A 19,809-nucleotide genomic window follows, 5' to 3' on the forward strand; every position below is an offset into this window, starting at 1 on the left:
ACAAATAGTATATTTTCATCTACAAATCATGATCTCAAATTCGAATAGACATATTATCTCATTTCAGCTATGCTGTATACAGTAAAAGGGCCTAGCAAGGCTGGTAATTCTAACCATTAAGGCTCTGAATTTATATAAATTATAAACAGCCCCAAACTTTTACAATTATCACCTTCTAGTATATTTTTCAGGACATATAGTGCACCACACAAAAATCTGGGCACAGGTGCAAGACACCAGGCAGCTCCACACTCTAATCACAGCCTAAACCCAGCTCTAAACCTTGATTAGCAAACACTAGAAAGGGAGGAGTCGGCAACACACCATTTTAATTCTTATCCTTTACCTTGCTCCTTCTAGAGAATACAGAGTTTTACTTCCGGTGCGACGCAGACAAGTTACTCACGATAAGACGATCCATCTGCCGGCCAGAACGGCATTAGCGGTCGCCGCACTTAAAGCGAACTATGGTAAAGCAATGAATACGAAGAGCGGAATTAAGAGACATGGCTGGACCAAGCCTCACAAAAGGTATGTCAAATTAAATGTAGATGTTGCTTTCTGTCTCGATCAGTCAACTGGGGCAACTAGAGCTATAATCAGAGATGAAGTGGAAGGTTTCCTTGCGGCTAACAATAGCAGAATCTCTCACGTCAATTCAACATCAACTGCAGGGGCTGGAGCTCTGAGAGAGGGACTCATCCTAGCACGTTAGACTGAGTGCTCGAAGTTAATCATTAACTCTGATTGCATGGAGGTAGTTTAGACAATGCATTACGGTGGCAACTCAGCAACTGGAGCTTCAGCAATATACAAAGAGTGTAATTTTCTAGCTAGAGGCGTCAGTTCGTGGATCGTAATTACTATCTTGCTATGTTCAGTTATCATAGCTGTTCGAAATTTGTAATAATAGAACATTGTTCGTGGGAGGGTAATATTGTAGCTCATGTGTTAGCAATATAGGTAGAGGGATCCCAAACATGTGTCTAGATGGGAGATCCTAACTTTATTGTGGTCGGTTACTTAGATGATGTAACTATCTTTGATAATTAATAAAATCGCCGTGAAGGCATTAAAAAAAAAGGTTTTACTTACAGTGCACCTCCTCTCATCTTTATCTGCTACACTAGTACTCCATCTTCACGTCACTTCTCTTCCCCAAACCGAGCTGCACACTTCCATCAGGAACTGCAGCAAAAGCTTCTTCCTTTCAAGCATAAGAACCAGCACCTCAAGGTAGGCACCTTTCCTGTTCTAGTCCTTCAAATCTTTGATGTTGTCCTCGAATTAGGAACCCAAACATCATCAGTTTACCTGAATAAAAGAGGCCATATGAGATTGTAATTATTTCCAGTAGCTTGAAGTAAGGAGTAGACAGTATATCCATATTGCAAGAACCCTAGTTTCAGACATAGATAAAATAACCCTCTTCACTAGTATAACTTTCAGTCTACCAAAATAGCAGTTCTAATCCTCGCTGAGCAGCATAGTCTATAAGAGAAGAGTACAAGTAGTAAATAATTGATCTGAACTTATGACAACTGCAAGACAATTAGCATCTCTCTATATGACTGGAAGTTACAGCTTATAGATAAATTATAATGCACCAGCCATCAGGTTAGAACCATCAAAGCATATAGCATAACTTGCAATCGTTTCCGGTTTTTCGGTGTCGAATCGCTCTCGCCGGAAAAGAAAAGAGAAGGAATTAAAGCAAAATAGCAGCAGTAATTTTTTTAAAAAACAGAAAAAAAATATTAACTTGGAAGTGGGCTGAGCCAACCTGGGCTTGAACCGGTTAACCCAGCCCCTCCCTAAAGGCCCATACACCCCTTTCCTCTTCTTTCTCCCCCATCCACCCAGCCAAACCCTAGCCAATCCTGTTCTTTCTTCTGTGCCACCCCTCTCCTTCCCTGGTGTGGTGGCGCCCCCAGCCCTGGACTTCCCCTTGCAGCACCAATCCATCGAGAAGAATCAGCAGAATGGGATCACAGGAAGGAGGAGAAGGAAGGACCAGCTGCCCCCCCCCCCTTTGTTGCTGCAACCCCTCTCCAATCCAAACTTGATGACAGCAAGGGCAGGTTTAAAGGCAGGGAGAGGTGCACAAGGGAAAGTGAGCGAATTTGTGAGTCCTGCGTAGGTATTGGCCCAATCTATGCTGCCGTTTTCTTTTTGGGGTTTAAAAGATTGTTTTAATCTTGAGGATAGGGCTCGATCTCTTAGGAAAGTCCGTTGTTAATGGTTCAGGTTAGCTGCAGAAATTTTCTGGGTGCGCAGTGTAGACGAAATCATCGTTTTGGGGTCTTAGGTGATTTTTCCTGCCGAAGAGATCAACTAGAAAGTTGTAGCTCACTGTGAAATCTAGCTGCTATATGAATTTCAAATTTTTTGCCCGCACGGTTTAGGAGATTTTGCTATTTGAAGTTGTCTATCTGTCATATTGTCGTCAGAAAGTTCAGAGCTTGTTTAGGCCATGTTAATGATGTTTTATGTAGATACAAATTATATAAAATTTGAATCTTGTGTTATGATCTAAATGTTCACAAAATTTTAGATTTTTTCGTTGAATATTTCTGGAAATAAATAGTTTTGAGTGGCTGCTGTTTGAAATTGACGACAGGTCTCTATAGCTGTTTTGATATGTCATTTAGGAAACCTTAGAGGTATGGGAAAATTATATGGTCACAACGAAAGTTGTAGCCCTTGTTCTTTAGTTTCCTAAAATGTATTTATTTTTTTATCATATATGTGGTAGAAAAATAGATAAGAAAAGAGAAGTACTGCTGCTTCTGCCAATCTAATGCGTGTGTGCTATTTTTTGGATCAGTATTGCTCGATTGAGGGTTTTGGGTGTAGGAGTGCTTTGTTTTATGTATTTGCATGTATGAGGAGTGTTGGTACTGAGATATGGTTGTGTTTAGGTGGTGGTGCTTCGTCTTACACTTGAAGTTCGCCGTTACTACCGGTTGAAGGTAACTAAACGTAGCTATGGTGTTGCTACTGTTTTGACTTGTTATTTTCATCACTTACATCTCAGAACCATGATAAATTTGACTATGATCTGAATTCTATGCTGTTCTTTACCTTAAGCATGGTTAATCATTGCCTTATGTCTATCTTTATGTTGCTATAATTCTTATTGAACTATGCTGATGTTCGACTTGAGAATGAAGTTGAGGTATTATTGGTGGTATACTTTAGTACAATTGCAGCATATTTCTGCCACGTGCACTTGCATTTGCATATACATCGTATGTTGCCTGAGGAGGGGTGCGATGTAAAAGAAGACATGTCATTGCATTCATATGAATTTATGGAAGTTAATAACATTTATATGTTATTGGGGATATGAAGTTATACTTGTGGTTGTGACCTTTATTTGAGGTTATTCTTTAATATTATTGATACTATCCTAACATGCCTTATGTTTTGAGAAGTCCTATATTAAATCGATGCTTATTCAACTTGTGATTTAAATAGCTTGTCAAAACAAGTTTGCTTGTTGAGATTTTCAATCTCACCTTTGCATTACTCTTTCCAGGTTCTCGAAGCATGTCATGAAGGGATGAAGATGTAACAGCATATTTTGCACTTCATGTCTACACTTTTTATCTTGTGCTATAATAATCAAAGTCTAGTCTTTACAGTCGTTCGCTGGATGTTTAAAGAGTAGCGGTGATGTTAAACTTAATATTTTGCTCTTGGTCATGTCAGGATGATTTTATCTGCTAATATGATATTTTGCATATTTTGTTTACCTATGTTATTGCTTCTGCGATATTTAAGTTTATAGAGAAGATGCTGTTATTTTTTTCTATAACAATCTATAGGTTACGTAGTTTAATAGCATCTCAGTTTTTATGGTCCTAGGGTGTTACAGGGCCAACATGTAGCATGGCATGAGCTAGTTAAGACACAGTGGTAGGATGATAATTTATCTGCAAATGCACACATTAGAGCAGCTGTACACACATTGATTTCAAGTATGCAATCATCAATTTCAGTAAACTATCACCAACCGAACCTCTGGAACACAGGGCAGCAACAGTAGGGTAGTAGAAGTAGAGGGGCTTTGGATTTGGCTAAAAAGCAACACACTACACCCAGATTGGGATTTTTTGCCTTCAGTATCCACACAACGTAGGCATGTTTCGACAATAAGAAGTTGAACTATTTTCTGTTAAATTTCTTTATTACATAATGTTCCTTGCTTTTACTGCCCCTGACACTTCGATCTTTTTTTAAGGGAAACTGAGGGACTAAGTCCCTACAGATTAGAGATAGAGAGTTTATATTGGTACGGGATTAGGGAGGGAAACAAACAAAATAAAGCTAAGAAGTTATAGTCTTGAGTTTATCTATTGAGAGAGCTGATCAAGATATATTATTTGGGCACAGTGAGTTACCAAGCTTAACTCATGAAGAAATATAGTTTTATATCGTTATATTGTTGGATCAATATAATTGAAAATCCAATCATTTCAGACTGTCTATATGCTCTAGCACATAATGATTACGTATTTACTACACACTGGTCGATTAAAATCTCAATCAATTTTAGTCGATTGTGCGAACACACGGTGTTGGCGAGTAAGCGACGGTGGGCTTTAGGGTTTCGAGTTTTTCGGTGGGGTTCTATGTATTCTGGGCTTAGAAGAAAGCTTGGAGGAGGCAGGTAGGATAAACAGTGGTGACGGGCGAGACGACGGGGAGACCACCTATGGGCGAGGCTAGGGCGGGGACATCACATGCCGATGGGTTCGCGTGACGGGGGAGGCGGAGACAGACCCGACAGCGTGGTCGCCATCGACGATGAGAGTAGGCGGGGTAGATGGGGGCGAGCACGCCGATGAGCACATGCACCAGAGAAAACGTGAGAGAGAGAGCGTGTCGGGAGGTACTTTGGATCTCGTTCTAACGGTGGAAAACGATCAGCTGGTACGAATCGTTTTTTCAATCGAGTGAGAAATATCACATTTACACATTGATTTTCTTTTTTTATATAGTGCCATATTTACTCAAGTTGAATTTACTGAGGCAGGGGATGCCAATCGATAACCAGCATACTCTTGCAAAGTTAGATATGAGGAAAAGATGAGTGGTTGTCTCTACTCTGTGCCAATTCACAATTGTAGTCCTCCGAGATCACTGCCACTTCGATCTTCGTCAGCAAAGATAGGAGAGCATTGCCTGCGGAGCACACACTTGTCGCGTGGTGTTCAGCATCAACGGCACTCACGCGCTTGGCTGAGGTGACGTCGCAATTGACCTCATGGACGGCGAAAAAGAAGTCGCCATCTAAGCACAAAATTGCAAGCGGATCAAGGTCAGAAATTGACAGAGATTCACACATATTTGGTGGGACAGATGCTTATTACATAGCAAAACCACCACAATGACACATGTTACAGATGTTTACCATAGCAAAATCATCATAATGATTCATGCCAAACCAATAGTACGTATGTGCAAGTATAATCTCACAAGTCACAAGCAACCAATCAACTTACACATCAGAAATTCAGAACAACAACAACAACAAAATTGCCCAAACCGTATAATCCAAAAACTGTACCTGGCTATTTGCAGCCAAACGAAACCCATGCAAACCATGTCGCGTACGTAGCCCGATCAAGAAAGGCGAGCAAATTAATTACTCCGCCGTGGCGACGGTGACGGCGCCGAACCACCGCGAGCAGGTGTAGACGGAGCAGAACGCCTGCATCGTGGTGAGCAGCAGCATCATGATGGCGGCGAGGAAGGTGAGCAGCTGCCACGAGCTGAACACGTACTTGCGCATGAACCGCTTCGTCTTGACGCGCCACCGCGAGTTGTAGTAGCGGTTCACCTCCTCCACCGCCCTGTCCACGAACGCCACCTTGGTGAGCCGCACCGACCGCGTCATCCCGTTCCACAGCTTCGCCGCTTCGCCGTCGCTCTTCATCCGGTTCAGCACCACCCCGCGCTGCCGCAGCAGCGCCACGTCCTCGTCGGTGTCGATGATGCCGTTCATCAGCTCCGTGTACCGGGCCAGCACCAACGGGCCCGACGCCGCCGATGCCTCGTAAGCGACCAGGTTCCGGAGCACGACCTCAGTGTTGGAGTCCAGGGTCGCCACGGGGAGGTGGAAGGTCACCGTCTTGGCGTCGAAGGCGATGGTGGACAGGTCGCCGGCGGTCGGGGAGAACTTGACGCCGACGGTGGCCAGCTCGGACACCGAGGGGACCATGATCTCCTCGATCAGTGGCGGCCGGGTCAGGTACCCCATGCTGGACGGGTCGCGGGGGTTGGTGCTCCCGTCGGCGCCGGACATGAAGAAGGACTCGACGGGGTTCTTCATCGCCGAGAGGCCCGGCACAACGGTGAGCATCTTCCACGGCGCCTTGACAGCGAACGCGATGGGCCTAGTCACGTAGCGCATCGGCCCGGTCTTGAGCCCCGACACGATGCCCCACACGGCGACGAGCAGCTGATTCACGTACTCGCATCCGGCGGCCGGCTTCTGCACCTCCACGCTTCCACCTTCCGCCGGCTGCTCCTCGATGTCGTAGCTCTCGTCGTGGCCGCCGCCGTAGGCGTCGGCCTCCGTCTCGGGGTTCTCGGCCGGCTTCGGCACGAGCAGGTAGTAGAGCAGCTCGAGCAGGTGCGAGTGCTTGCCGACGTCAACCACCGGGAAGTTGTCCATCATCTTGAACGGGCAGAGCTCCTTCATGAGCCCGGTGACCATCCTCGCGAGCAGCTCGCCAGCCTCGTCGGCGGACGCGCACTGCGGCTCAAGGATCTTGCGGAGGAGGAACAGAGGGATCTGGTTCTCGAGCATGAGCATGTCCCGGAGGATGAGGTAGTGCGCCGACTTCCTCCCGGCAAAGTCGACGAGGTGCGCCATCCTCGACGACACCCTCCGCAGCACCCTGCCGTCCCCCTCGTCGGCGGCGACGGCGTAAATCTGCAAGAACTCGAGCAGGAATGCGCCGTCGACGAGCATCATCCACGCCAGCGTCTCGCCGCTGAAGTCAAGGTACCGGTGGTAGTATGCGCGGACCTTGCGCTCGAGGCGCGCAAACTGCTCGACGAGGCCGTCGAGCTTAAGGCCGGCGCGGAGCCGCTTCTGCGCGCGCCGCGCCGTGGCGAGCTTGTAGCGCTCCATCTCGTATAGCTCGGGTCGCCAGTGGTGGTACGGGCCGAGCGCGATGAGCTGAGGAGTGTAGGCCTCCGGCTTGTGCACCTGCAGCTGCTTGGGCACGTTGAACACGGACACCGGGATGCCATTGTCGTCGTCGTCACCTGCGCCGTCCTCCTGGAGGGATTGCCGGATCTGGACCACCCACCTGACCTCGTCGAACACCAGCGGCGTCGCGGGCCTGCTCACGGCATGGTGATCGGAGGCGGCCATTGCTACCACCAGTGCCTAGCTACCTCCTGCGTGCTGCCTCTCAACGCCACTCACTAAGTTACTACAATTTATATACGAGAGATGCTGGTTGTTGTGTTGCTTATTTGCCTGTTAAGCGGTAATATAATCGAATTCTAAATACTTTATCATACGATTAGTCAATTCAAATTTTCAAAATAGAATGGACAAAGTTAAGTTGGTGGCAGTGGCCCTTTTGGTTGGAAATGTTGAGACTTCATGTCGAACATATCTCGCCTTCATTTTCACACGTTTTCCTTCTGCAGGGAGACAATCAGAGCTGCAGATGCCGATCAGATTGCCGCTTAAGCCTCCCAGTTCTACTTCCCCATCATCAATTTCCGATCTAGACTAAATCTAACATTAGTACTTGACAAAAGAAATTGGCAGCTGGTAGTACTTGTTGCCGCTGTCAGTGTGAAGTCTGAACACTACGAACAAAAGCATACTTCATCAGTAGGAGTACAAGTACAAACCAACTGATGAGAACCCTCAAGTTTGCCAATAGTTTCGATAAAAAAAAAACTGTCTATATGATTCAGCAGTAACAACCAAGCACATGGTACACAAAATAGTCGACAGATTATGCCTGTCTCTCGGTGCTGGAATGTGGCCTGCGACGTTAATCATTCACAGGCCAGACTGGAAAGGACATTGATTTGGTTCTTGGACCGATCCACCGCAGTGGAGTCCACATATGCTGAGCAGCTGAGGAATCCTTGCCACTTGAGAGTGTTGTCACAGTGTTGCTCTTCTTTCTGCGAGAGAGCCACTTGAGCTGCAGCAGATGGAACCGGCAGGCTATATAATACTGGATATATGGGAGCGTGGATCACGCATACTGGCACAGCTGAGCTAATCATCGGCCAACCAGTTCTTGTTAATGTCGTCCTTGTGGGCTCTGAATTGGCTACCTGCCTTTTGGTTTCAGTAATTGGGGATGGCCGGCACTCGCAATGATCGTAGCAGCGTGGTCTCCAGCGTGGGGGTACCGATTCGATCTCGCAATGGAGACTTATGGTCGGAGAGGTGGATCATGAAGAGGATCATGTAAGCCAGGAAGATGAACTGTGCTGATTTTTATGGAGTACTGACGACGACATTGTAAGCTACAGTGTCTAGCTTAACAAGATGTCTCCTGATGCTCTCCTACCGTACACGAACGCCAAAGATACTCACAAGTCTATGTCAGGCTACAAGCTCTTCCTAGGTGACAATCTTGTCCTTTGGTCGCCTAAGTGGCAACACACTGCCTCATGCTCCAGTGCGGAGGTGGAGTACTGTGCCGTCACCAACACCGTCGATGAAATTTGTTGGCTTTGTCAACTCCTCATCGAGCTTCACCGACCTCTACAGTGAGCGTCTGTGGTATATTGTGACAAAATTACCATGGTGCATCTCTCCACTAACCCAGTTCAGCATCAACGTACCAAACATGTGGAGATTGTTTTGCACTTTATTTGGGAGAGCGTTGCCCTCGGCGAGGTTTTGGTTCTTCATGCTTCCACCTTGCCTCAGTATGCGGATATCTTCACGAAGGGTTTGCCGATGTCCATCTTCATCGGGGCAATGAGAGTAGGGTGGCTGCGTCTAATGCTTGCACTGGTGACTCGGCTAGCAAGAAAGATGACTGATATCGCAAGATGACATATCAATGTAGCACTTTCACCCAAGAGTATTGATAGGTTATCGAATCCACATAGAGCTTGCTATGTGCAGCGATGAATCACGCTTCTAGTTGTACCGTAGGGATGCAATGCAATATAAGAATAAGATTTGATTACAGTAAAATAAATAATTATATAGGAAAATAAATAAATACAAAGATATAAACTAAACTAAGAACACAGTGCAATTAAGAAAAATACTTTATACAAACAAAGATCATGATCTCTCTGGTGTTCAGACTTGGAAGCTCGTCCCCCTCCGCTTGCTTCCAAGATATCAAACTCTTAGGGACAATCATTTCCTCAATCTCTAGCTTCTAGATGCGAGCTCTAAGTTGTTGGAAGTCACCATTGGAAACTTAGGGGCTAGAGGTTAAAGAGGGGGGGGGGGGGATTTTGCTCAGAGGCAGAAGAAGGTTTGAGAATGCGAGAGGAGGGACGAAGATTACGTCGAGATCCTTTCCTATTTATATGGAAGAGGGTTTTTGTGACAGCCCAAAATCCTTAAAACTATCATTAAGCATTAATGAGCATCATTTGCATCATAATTAAGGTTTTGAGGAAGGAATTGAGTGCATTTAACTCAAACAAGAATTGTTAAATTTAATATTAAATGATGCATTGTGAAGGAACTCACAAATTTGCTATGCAACATAGGGTTTAAAGTAATTTTAAAAATTAGTCCAGACATTTAAAGAATATTAGTGAATTTTTCCAAATATTTGGGAATTAAATTGGAGCTTTAAAAATATGTGAAAGTTGTAAAAGATTGCAACTTTTGAGAATTTTAATTTGAAATTGACTTAGGTATTATGGGTCAAACAAATGAAAATAGGATACACTTGAATTATAGTTTCACACAAAATTTATCCTACAATTTTTGGGCCATAGGAAGATCTACTTTGGGAATTAGAGAGGAGGGAGATCTTTTCTAATGTCGGCCACTGTTCATCTCAGCCCGACCGGTCATCCCCTCGTTGTCTCTACCCTTTGCTGCCGGTTTTGTCGACTACGTGGGTTGGACACCGAGCCACATCGCCAGCCACCACGCTGCTTCGAGTGGGATCGACCACCATCCTCAATCACCACACGGCTCTCTCTCCTTATCCCTCTCTCTCTCTTGCTCTTTGCTCAGTCTCTCCCTCACTTCTCTCTCCCAGCTGAGCACAAGCACAGAGAGCAGAGCTCAGAACCGCATGCGCTGCGGATCCAAATCTGTCGAGCCCGAGCTCAAACCCGCCTAGGCCAAGCTCCCCGAAGCACTGAAGGGTGGCGCTAGGACCTTCACCAAGCTCTCCCCAGCCGATTCAAAGCTTTTCCCCACCAGATTGAGCTCGCACCGTCATCTTCCTCGTCGGCGGCTTGGTTCCGCCCCTCACCGTTGAGCCGCCACATCGCTGCTCCTTCTCCCAAATCCACACCGTGGTGAGCCTCCCCGTGCTATCCTCTACCCTTCACGCACGTCAATTTGGGCTTAGCCCGTGGTCGGCGCTCCTCTCCTCGTGCGATCGTGAGCCACCGTGCTGCCATGCTCGCTGCCGGCTTAGTTCTGGCCGAGCCTGTAGGCCAAGAGTCACACCACTGAGTTCATATGCCCACGTAGTAGCTATAGGTGTCCTAGGCCAGGTCAATTGCGTCGTTGTTTGCCGCCGGTGGGCTCTCTAGTGCTGCCCGGCACTGTGCGCCTCCAATTCGAGTCAATTTTGACCTGGGTCAAACCCGTCGGGCCCGCGGTCAGCCTCTATGGCTAGGTGGTCACCGGTACAAAAAGGATTAGAGTCATTTAATAATCCGGTTATTTCGAAAATAGCAAAATTGATTTATTGTCGCACTAGTAATTCGATTGAAACTTGTAAAATGCATAGAAAATTAATGTAGCTTCAAAAATTATGAGACCAATTTTGTTAGCTTTCTATTATCATGCTCTACATGTTAAGAATACTAGGAGCTATGAAATATGTGCTGAGATTTCTTTAATTAAGGAAATATGCTTAAGTTTCATTAATTCATAATTAATTATTGGTAACTCCAAAATTGACGAAACCAATTTTGTTAGTCTTCATGTTTTATGTCCTATTAAATAAAAATATTTACCCTCATACTAAGTGTAATTAACTTTCTAATTAGGTTTAAGCTTTATTTAAGCTTAATTAATTCAAGAAATTAGTAAATGATTAACACTAATCTCACTTAAGGAATCATTAATGCTTTAACACTCATGCCATGATGCATTGAATCTTCACTTTGGTCATACACTGTGGAGCATCTCTCATTGTATATCATCCATACTCAATGCGATGCATTGTTATTTTATTAGCAAACGACGTTTCAGAGAGTCGCGAGTTTAAACACGAAAGTGAACCAGCGGAGTTCTGTGAGTGTTGCGCAGGAAGCATCAAGAAAGCACCAAGTAAGCATTTATCATATCTCTCATATGTTTTGGTGAATAGTTGGCTAATATGTTAGATTTTGCTATATGTTGTAGATGTATGTGATAAGGAGTCAATGTCAGGAATCAAGTAGAACCTATTTGTTGTATCGTACCTACCTTGATAAAGTTGTTAATCCTGATCTTTGTAACCTGGGTATTATCATGACATGGTCCAACTTAAAAGTGACACAGTAGTCCAACTTAAAAGTGACGCAGTAATTGCTTAGCCTCATCGATAAAAGTCGAACGATGGATGTCACCGTCGTTTGTGACCTGCAGGAATTTAAACTACAGTTACAAAGAAATGATATGCTGGGTTGATGAGTTGGAAAAGTTGAGAAGAGATGTGAGCGGGTGCTAGGGGCAGTTCGGGAGAGGAGACTCGGGTGTCGTAGACTGCTTGCATCATTTAAACACCGTCTGTGGTGTCATTTGGCTTAAGCACTTTTGTACTTCCACATGTCGATCTAATGGTAAGATAAACCGATTATCTATGCTGTGCTGACGCTTGCTTTATGTCCCTATGATGCGTAGAAAAAGTATGAGGAGATGCAAGGTGACGGGGAGCTGGAGGTATCCTGGACATGCTCGCGGTAACCCCGGTGCCATAGGGGCAAGTGGAGTGGGTAGTTCCGGGTATGAGAAAGGTTGCCTCGGGGGCCAAGATGATGGATCCGAGTCATGTGGGTAAAGATGTACCGCTGCAGGGTGTAAGAATAATTTGAATTGCCGTGCTCTCGGTTATGAGCATGCTTATGTCCATTGGGCAACATCGTAGAGTTTCGTTCAGTTTGGGAAATGGAAAGTATGTGGGCTTCTGGGAGAAGCATGTGTTGGTACTTATTCGAGTTAAGCAAGTTTACTTTATTGTGTATTATGTTTATTATCAGTCAATGCTAGTTGTTCATACCAGTATATTGGTTAAATTGATTTTTCGCTGAGTTAACTTAACTTTATGGCCATTTTCTTGCTACTCAACTCAATACATTATCCTAGCAGTTGGGATAGTATATACCCATATTGTGTAAGTCTTGCGAGTACCTTCATACTTAGCGTGTTGCCCTTAAGTTGATGCAGGTAATGAAGAACTGGTTTACGGTTACTTTTATCCCGTTGGTGCTGGAGATGGCCAGGAGTATAGATCGAATGTCTGAGTTAGTCCCGGTGGTGCCTTATGGGCAATGGTGTCATTGGTCTTTTCTTATATTAATATCTTTTCACTGCGTTATGAAACCTCTGATCTAAGTAGAAACTGGAACATGGAGCAAGATCTGTAATAAAAGTTAGAACTTTTGTACTTTGTTCATATCTGGTGACGAAACTATATTGTAAATGATATATACTGTGGTCTTGGACTTTGTTGAGCATATATTGGGACTGCCAAAATTACTTCTGTTTTAATCATCTTAATTGTTGATTAAACCAGGTGTAATTTGGACGAGTCTGGCGGTTTTCACAACAGTTCTGTAATGGATGCTGATGTTATCGATTCAATTAATGGCGTCCATGACATTTTGAATTTTGAAGCACGTTTCCAAATGTCATGGTTATTTCAACTCCCCTCAAAAGTTTTGTGCATTTAACGAATAGTCTCTAGGGCACATAAAAGAGAAGGTGAACCTTGGGCTTCTGCGGTTGGAAGTAATTCCCGACTAGGTATGCCTCTACGAGTAGAACTCTATTCGATTGGAGGAGATTTTTTTTTACAGAAAAGGTCCCATTCAGTCAGAGATGATTCCCGATTAGGAAGAATATTGTTTGGTCAAAGACTATTCCCGATTAGATAAGTTCTAGTACAATTGGATCCCCAACTATGTGTATTCTAGTTGTCCTCTTATGACTAGAGTTGGAGGGTTAATTAATAATCAAAGTATTTATTACAAACGGTATACCCTAAAGACGGATATCCACCGTGTATGTGTCCTTAATCTAATTTAGTAGGTTTCATAACCGCCAGGAGATAAATAAGACATGTGTCTATATTCCATTCAGTTCATCGTATTCTATACAGAAACCATCCCCGGATTAGGAAGGAGTCCTCCATATATCCAGAAGTAATACAATTCGGAAAGGTTACACTCAGAGACTTTGAGTACGGTACATATTCCTGACCCAACTATAAAATGAAGGAAGGGGATACATCCAGCAAGGGAGAAAAAAAAGATCGATTAAGCGAAGAGAGGATCAAGGCAAGCTAGAACCTGAACAAGCAACATGAAGCAAGCCTAGTCAGATAGAAACAAAAAATAACCTATTGAGATTCACAGCAAATTTGAGCCACAAATAGATTCATCCGGCAATAGCTTCAAGATTTAGAACACAAGATAACTCAGCAAGATCCTTAGGACTAGATATAGACACATCTATTATAATTATCTTTTCCTCAGATTAATCAAGGTGGAACAAGATGTAGAGCTATTATCCCGAGGGAGGCTTGAACTTGTATAAAATCGCATGTCCTCCTCTTTGATACACACTGTTGGTGAATATGTATCCTTATTTTAAATAAGTATTCGTATAATTGACTTCACCAATCATCGACAATCCCAATACCCTATTAAACCAATCTAGTTGGGCCACTATTTTGCTCAGCCCATGAATGGTTAATGGTTATATTAGGTAGCCAGTGAGTGATTGTCACAGATTATGTCAATCGACCGACTCTGGGCCTTAGCTTGGTTAGCTTCAAGATTCATGCGTAAGAAACTAGATGGGTACGATTCTCTCTTCTTCCTCTGCCACGTGCGTCTCCATCCACTACCACCGTGTCTCCACCCTTCTCCCAACGTGTTAAGGTTTAGGGTTAGGGTTTGTGGTTTGCGTGGGAGAGGGCTTAAAGAGATGGTCATGGGTAGGGGCACGACTGGTAGTGGGTGGCAGTCTGGTGGGTCGGTGAGGCGGTGGTGGCACCACTGAACCGCACATGGCAGAAGGGCAGTGGGTGGGGCTGGCAGCTAGGACAACTCGTTCGATAGCTCGTCAAAGACGGGTTAGCGTGGTAGGGAGATGACATGATTGAAGGTTCACTAGAGATGAGGAAGAAGGTGGCGGCGAAGGTTGAAGAAGACGCTTGTAGGCCTAGTCAGGAGAGTTGGGCCTATTGGACTGACCGACATATAGTTTTCGCTCGGTTGACCTGTAGATAGGAGCCCTAGTGATTATCTCCATGACATCACATTTGGTTGGTTAGTGGATATGTTGAGTTCATCCAAATTGTTTTGCCCTTTGATATGTTGCAAACAATTTATTCTACTTTTCATAAATATTATTAGCTCGCTAGAAGCTCTAGTAAGCGGAAAGTGTTTATAGTCACCCATCTACGTTTTTTTGGATCCGTCTGTGAAATACTGAACGGTCCACATCAGCCGTTTATGCAGTACATCCCTGGCCACATGAAGCATGAACCACTGAAAGAGCGAATTACTAATAATCTCTAGCTAACAGAGGTATATGTATTGTCTTTTATTTATTATAACATTTAAGAGGCATAAAGAAGACTAAAAGGTGTACTTGGTGAGGAACACTGCAGCATGTCCGGCAATGCTTAGCCTATGACTTTTTTTTTTTCTCCTCAAGAGTTCGCATTTAAAGAAAACTGGTGAACTTGGAAAGCCTATCTGATTTTTGTAATTGCATTGTCTTGAGTGAACTTACAGTTTCTTGATTGGAATGTTGTCAAGAAGTTAGTACATCAATTGTGTTAGTTTTTTCTCCTCTTTCAACAGGTTGGGAAGGAAAGAGAAAAGGGGGACCCTTTTTTTTATAGTTTCGTCAGTAACCATATATCAGTAGTACTATATACTATTTATCCTCTTCGTGTACCACCTCCCAAATTATTTAGTCTCCTATGCAGTTGATTGAATCAACATCCCACGCTGGAAACCACGACACTGAAGATCATATATATACATCATTGCGAATTCCCATCCCTAGAAAGATAAACGAAAAGGCCGCATATTTAGCGCCCACTCGAGCATGTATTAACAAAAACGGTAATGCTAAATCTCACCAGTCTTTTAGGGGGTTTCAACACCTATTACCTCCGTTTTTTTACTCGTCGTTTAGGATATCGGCATGATCTCCAACAAACACGTTTAACTATTACTTTTGACAACTAACTTTTGATAAAAGTTGATAAAAATTAGATGATGTTAAAGTATTTTTCAGTTGATAAAAATTAGATGATGTTAAAGTATTTTTCATGAAAAATTCACTACTATCATTTTCATATGTTAAATACTAATAGTTTTGTGTATATTAATAATCAAAATTTCTAAAGTTTGACTGCACGTATTCTAGAATGATATCTATTTAAAAACGGAGGTAGTAATTTTATAGTCATCGTAATTTGTTGTGATTCGTGCCCAAGGGCGATGGGATTTGAGGCAACAAATTTCATGTGTTTTGAGACCCTGCAACACCTGAATTTTTTAGTACCTATATTTACAGTTAGTTTATAATAGAGTTACAATAATTTTTAAATATAATTTTCAAGTGTTGGTGTAAATGAAAATCCAGGTGTTGGAGTCCTCGAGAACCCGAATTTTGACTTACTATCAAGTCTGACCAATATGAGCCCTTGATCTCAGTTTGTATGGTTGTTGATCTCAGTTTTATATGGTTAGATCATCTCCAACTATATTTTCTTCATTTTGTTCCCTTCCCGATTCCCTTCTTCGTTCCTATTTCCTTTATTTTCTCTCATCTCCAATAGCTTCCCTTCGAGGGGAATCGCGAAGCAGAAGGAGAGAGAATCCTATCCTGAAAGGAATAACCCTGGGAATCTCGTCGTGACGGAAACCATGAAGGAAAACTGTTGAAGTGTTGAAGAAAACGAAAATCCCTTCACGACGAAAATATGACCTCTGAAGAGAATCCCTTGGGGCTAGTCTTAGGAAATTTCGGGTGTTGGCTCTCCCTTAAACACCCGAGTGCCATTTATTCGGCCCAGTTAACCAAAAAACTGGTTGGCCAATGAGGCGCCGCATGGATGTTGCACGCTTATTGTAGGAGCCGAGTTCCATTCTTTGCACTTCGCAGGTCACTCAGCACTAAAAGTGGTTCCTTCTTTGAACTTAGCTCATCTCAGTTGGTTAGGGTTATTGTTATGGAACTCGTATTCGGGTTCGAGTCTTTAACTCGGTACGGGTGTTTGTATTTTCTCAGTTTAATCTCGAGAGAGTAGAACATACATATGTAAATGTGTTAAATGGTTAAAATGTGTGTCTGTATATAGGTGAGTATATTGTGTATACGTGTCTGACTTGTACTTCAAAATAAGTTCCTTCCAAAATATGGAAAGAAACAGCTTCCCGGCGGTCGACGTCGGCAAGCACTCGCACCTGCTCGACTACCTGCTCGTTCTGAAGCCGGCCGAGAACCCCGCGACAGAGGCCGCCGACGAGAGCTACGACACCGAGGAGCAGCCGGCGGACGGTGGAAGCGTGGAGGTGCAGAAGCCGGCTGCCGGATGCGAGTACGTGAATCAGCTGCTCGTCGCCGTGTGGGGCATCGTGTCGGGGCTCAAGACCGGGCCGATGCGCTACGTGACTAGGCCCATCGCGTTCGCTGTCAAAGCGCCGTGGAAGATGCTCACCGTTGTGCCGGGCCTCTCGGCGATGAAGAACCCCGTCGAGTCCTTCTTCATGTCCGGCGCCGACGGGAGCACCCACCCCCGCGACCCGTCCAGCACGGGGTACCTGACCCGGCCGCCGCCGATCGAGGAGATCATGGTCCCCTCGGTGTCCGAGCTAGCCAACGTCGGCGTCAAGTTCTCCCCGACCGCCGGCGACCTGTCCACCATCGCCTTCGACGCCAAGACGGTGACCTTCCACCTCCCCGTGGTGACCCTGGACTCCAACACGGAGGTCGTGCTCCGGAACCTGGTCGCTTACGAGGCATCGGCGGCGTCGGGCCCATTGGTGCTGGCCCGGTACACGGAGCTGATGAACGGCATCATCGACACCGACGAGGACGTGGCGCTGCTGCGGCAGCGCGGGGTGGTGCTGAACCGGATGAAGAGCGACGGCGAGGCGGCGAAGCTGTGGAACGGGATGACGCGGTCGGTGCGGCTCACCAAGGTGGCGTTCGTGGACAGGGCGGTGGAGGAGGTGAACCGCTACTACAACTCGCGGTGGCGCGTCAAGACGAAGCGGTTCATGCGCAAGTACGTGTTCAGCTCGTGGCAGCTGCTCACCTTCCTCGCCGCCATCATGCTGCTGCTGCTCACCACGATGCAGGCGTTCTGCTCCGTCCACACCTGCTCGCGGTGGTTCGGCGCCGTCACCGTCGCGACGGCGGAGTAATTAATTTGCTCGCCTTTCTTGATCGGGCTACGTACGCGACATGGTTTGCATGGGTTTCGTTTGGCTGGAAATAGCACGATACAGTTTTTGGATTATACTGTTTGCTTGTGTTGATCGATTCGAAATTAATAATTCAAGATCTTTTGCTAGCTAGCAATTCATCATGATATGGACATTTGATCAAAGAAACGTAGAAGCAAAGTTCTGCCCACCACAGGAAGTGAGCATATAACCTGACATGATTTCTGCATGCTCCACGTTGTATATAGTTTAGACTTCAGAGGTGAGATGATGTTCCTCACCGAATGTCCACTCTGTAAAATAGGAATCATATCAAAACTGTGTTGTTTCATATAAAGTGTATTAGCAACCCATGATCGATGCTTGCTACAAGAAAATGTCACAGGAAAAAGGGAACTGCTATATATATTGATGAACAAGGTAGCAGATGCTGCTCCCGCCTGCCCACCTTGCAACCCGGATCTTATGATAGTCTATTTTCCAACCATCTTCCTCGCGGTTCCTAGCTATTCACTACTTAAAAAACTATTTTTAGAGGCGAGTCAAAACCTGTTTTTACAGTCGTTTATCGAATCCGTCTGTGATCGAAGGCCTGTGAAAATCGGTCTCCAAATCGACGTTTTTTTATCCAAAAAAAGTGATTTTTTTAACCCGAGGAACCCTCGCTGCCACGCCGTCGAAACTCACCCATCTCGCTATTTTTTCGCACTGTTTTCAGCGTTTGCATTAGGTGGGAATCGAACCCAGGATCTCCACTCGCGCGCGACCTTCCTTACCGCCTTACCTATCAAGTACTTGCGATTGAAACGGGATATTTTATCCTTTTGACCTTTTCTGCCGAAGATTTTCACAGCACTTAAGGAACCGCCTGTGAAAATATATTATCACAGGCGGTTCACTTAAGAAATCGCTTGTGAAAACCTTCAGTTTAAAAATATAAATTATCCCGTCTTCGGTAAAATAGGCATAACTTTTGCATACGGACTCCGAATTCGACGTTTTTTTTACTCTACGGACATCTACAGAAAAAGTTACATCCGTTTCTCCCCACTTCATCGGGTTCAGCCAACTTTTCGAGGCCAAAAACGGCTTGGAAGATTGAGTTCTCGTCCCAGAAAGTTTCTGCACCGTTTTCGAAGCGTACGTTTGTGTCGATAGCCGTCACCCCTTACATCAAATTCGAGCAGAAATATACAATAGTTTCTATTCTAGTGCTGCTGAGGTGAGAAAAAATAAGAGAAAAATAAAATAAAAATAAAAAATATTTGTGACTGTGTTAACACTTGATGACACTTGATGCTATTGTTATTATCACTACTAATTCTGTAAGTCAAAGTCTCGTTGTTGATAGTGGGCTCTTTGCTATTCTTCTTGTTGATCTTGTTGGAGATGTTGAAGTTGGTAGTATTATTTTTCTTCTCTGAGTTTACTTATATTAATAGGACTTGTGATAACAATAGCATGTGTAATCGAAACTTATATGTGAAACTTCAACTGATTATTTGGAGATCTAAATGACTTTAAATAAAAAAGATTTCAACTACAAAGTTGTAGATCTGGTCGAGAGCTACAATTTTCATATAAATTTTGTCCCCATCCGAGTTCATATGAAAAAGTTATGAATTTTTTAAGATAAGCTGTCCTTTATTTTCACAGGCGGTTGCTTACGTGAACCACCTGTGAAAATTAACCCGTTTTCACAGGCGGTTCACGTAAGCAACCGCCTGTAAAAATTTGTTTCCGCAGGCGGTCCAAAACCACAGTAGTTCGCCGCAGACTGCTCAGGCGGATTTTCATATGAATCACATATAGAAAGATCACTCATGTGTCTCGAAAAAATAGTTTTTGTAGTAGTGGTTATCCCGCCACCACCGTCTCCAACTTTCAAATTGGTGGGAAATATCATTTTTGAACTAAAATATCAATTTTATTTCAATTAAAATTCAGCTTCAAACCTTTTAAGGATAGACAAAA

At 44.3% G+C, this 19,809-nt stretch overlaps 3 protein-coding genes across 3 annotated transcripts; 2 read left to right on the top strand and 1 right to left on the bottom strand.

Annotated features, from left to right (window-relative positions):
• Positions 1–506: 506 nt before the first annotated feature.
• On the top strand, positions 507–3,757 carry LOC133927538 (uncharacterized). Its single transcript, XM_062374008.1, has 4 exons — positions 507–531; positions 1,821–2,125; positions 2,922–2,972; positions 3,542–3,757. Exons 1-4 carry the CDS (start codon positions 507–509, stop codon positions 3,575–3,577), a joined length of 417 nt encoding a protein of 138 aa, XP_062229992.1. The 3' UTR covers positions 3,578–3,757.
• Positions 3,758–5,383: 1,626 nt separating this feature from the next.
• On the bottom strand, positions 5,384–7,430 carry LOC133925782 (putative UPF0481 protein At3g02645). Its single transcript, XM_062371535.1, has one exon. The coding sequence runs from the start codon at positions 7,391–7,393 to the stop codon at positions 5,654–5,656; it is 1,740 nt and encodes a 579-aa protein (XP_062227519.1). The 5' UTR covers positions 7,394–7,430; the 3' UTR covers positions 5,384–5,653.
• A 5,338-nt stretch (positions 7,431–12,768) lies between these two features.
• LOC133927539 (putative UPF0481 protein At3g02645) lies at positions 12,769–17,824 on the top strand. Its single transcript, XM_062374009.1, has 3 exons — positions 12,769–12,782; positions 12,936–13,055; positions 16,791–17,824. Exons 1-3 carry the CDS (start codon positions 12,769–12,771, stop codon positions 17,812–17,814), a joined length of 1,158 nt encoding a protein of 385 aa, XP_062229993.1. The 3' UTR covers positions 17,815–17,824.
• Positions 17,825–19,809: the final 1,985 nt, after the last annotated feature.

This window comes from Phragmites australis, chromosome 8, assembly GCF_958298935.1.
Source record: "Phragmites australis chromosome 8, lpPhrAust1.1, whole genome shotgun sequence".
Taxonomy (NCBI): Eukaryota; Viridiplantae; Streptophyta; class Magnoliopsida; order Poales; family Poaceae; genus Phragmites; species Phragmites australis.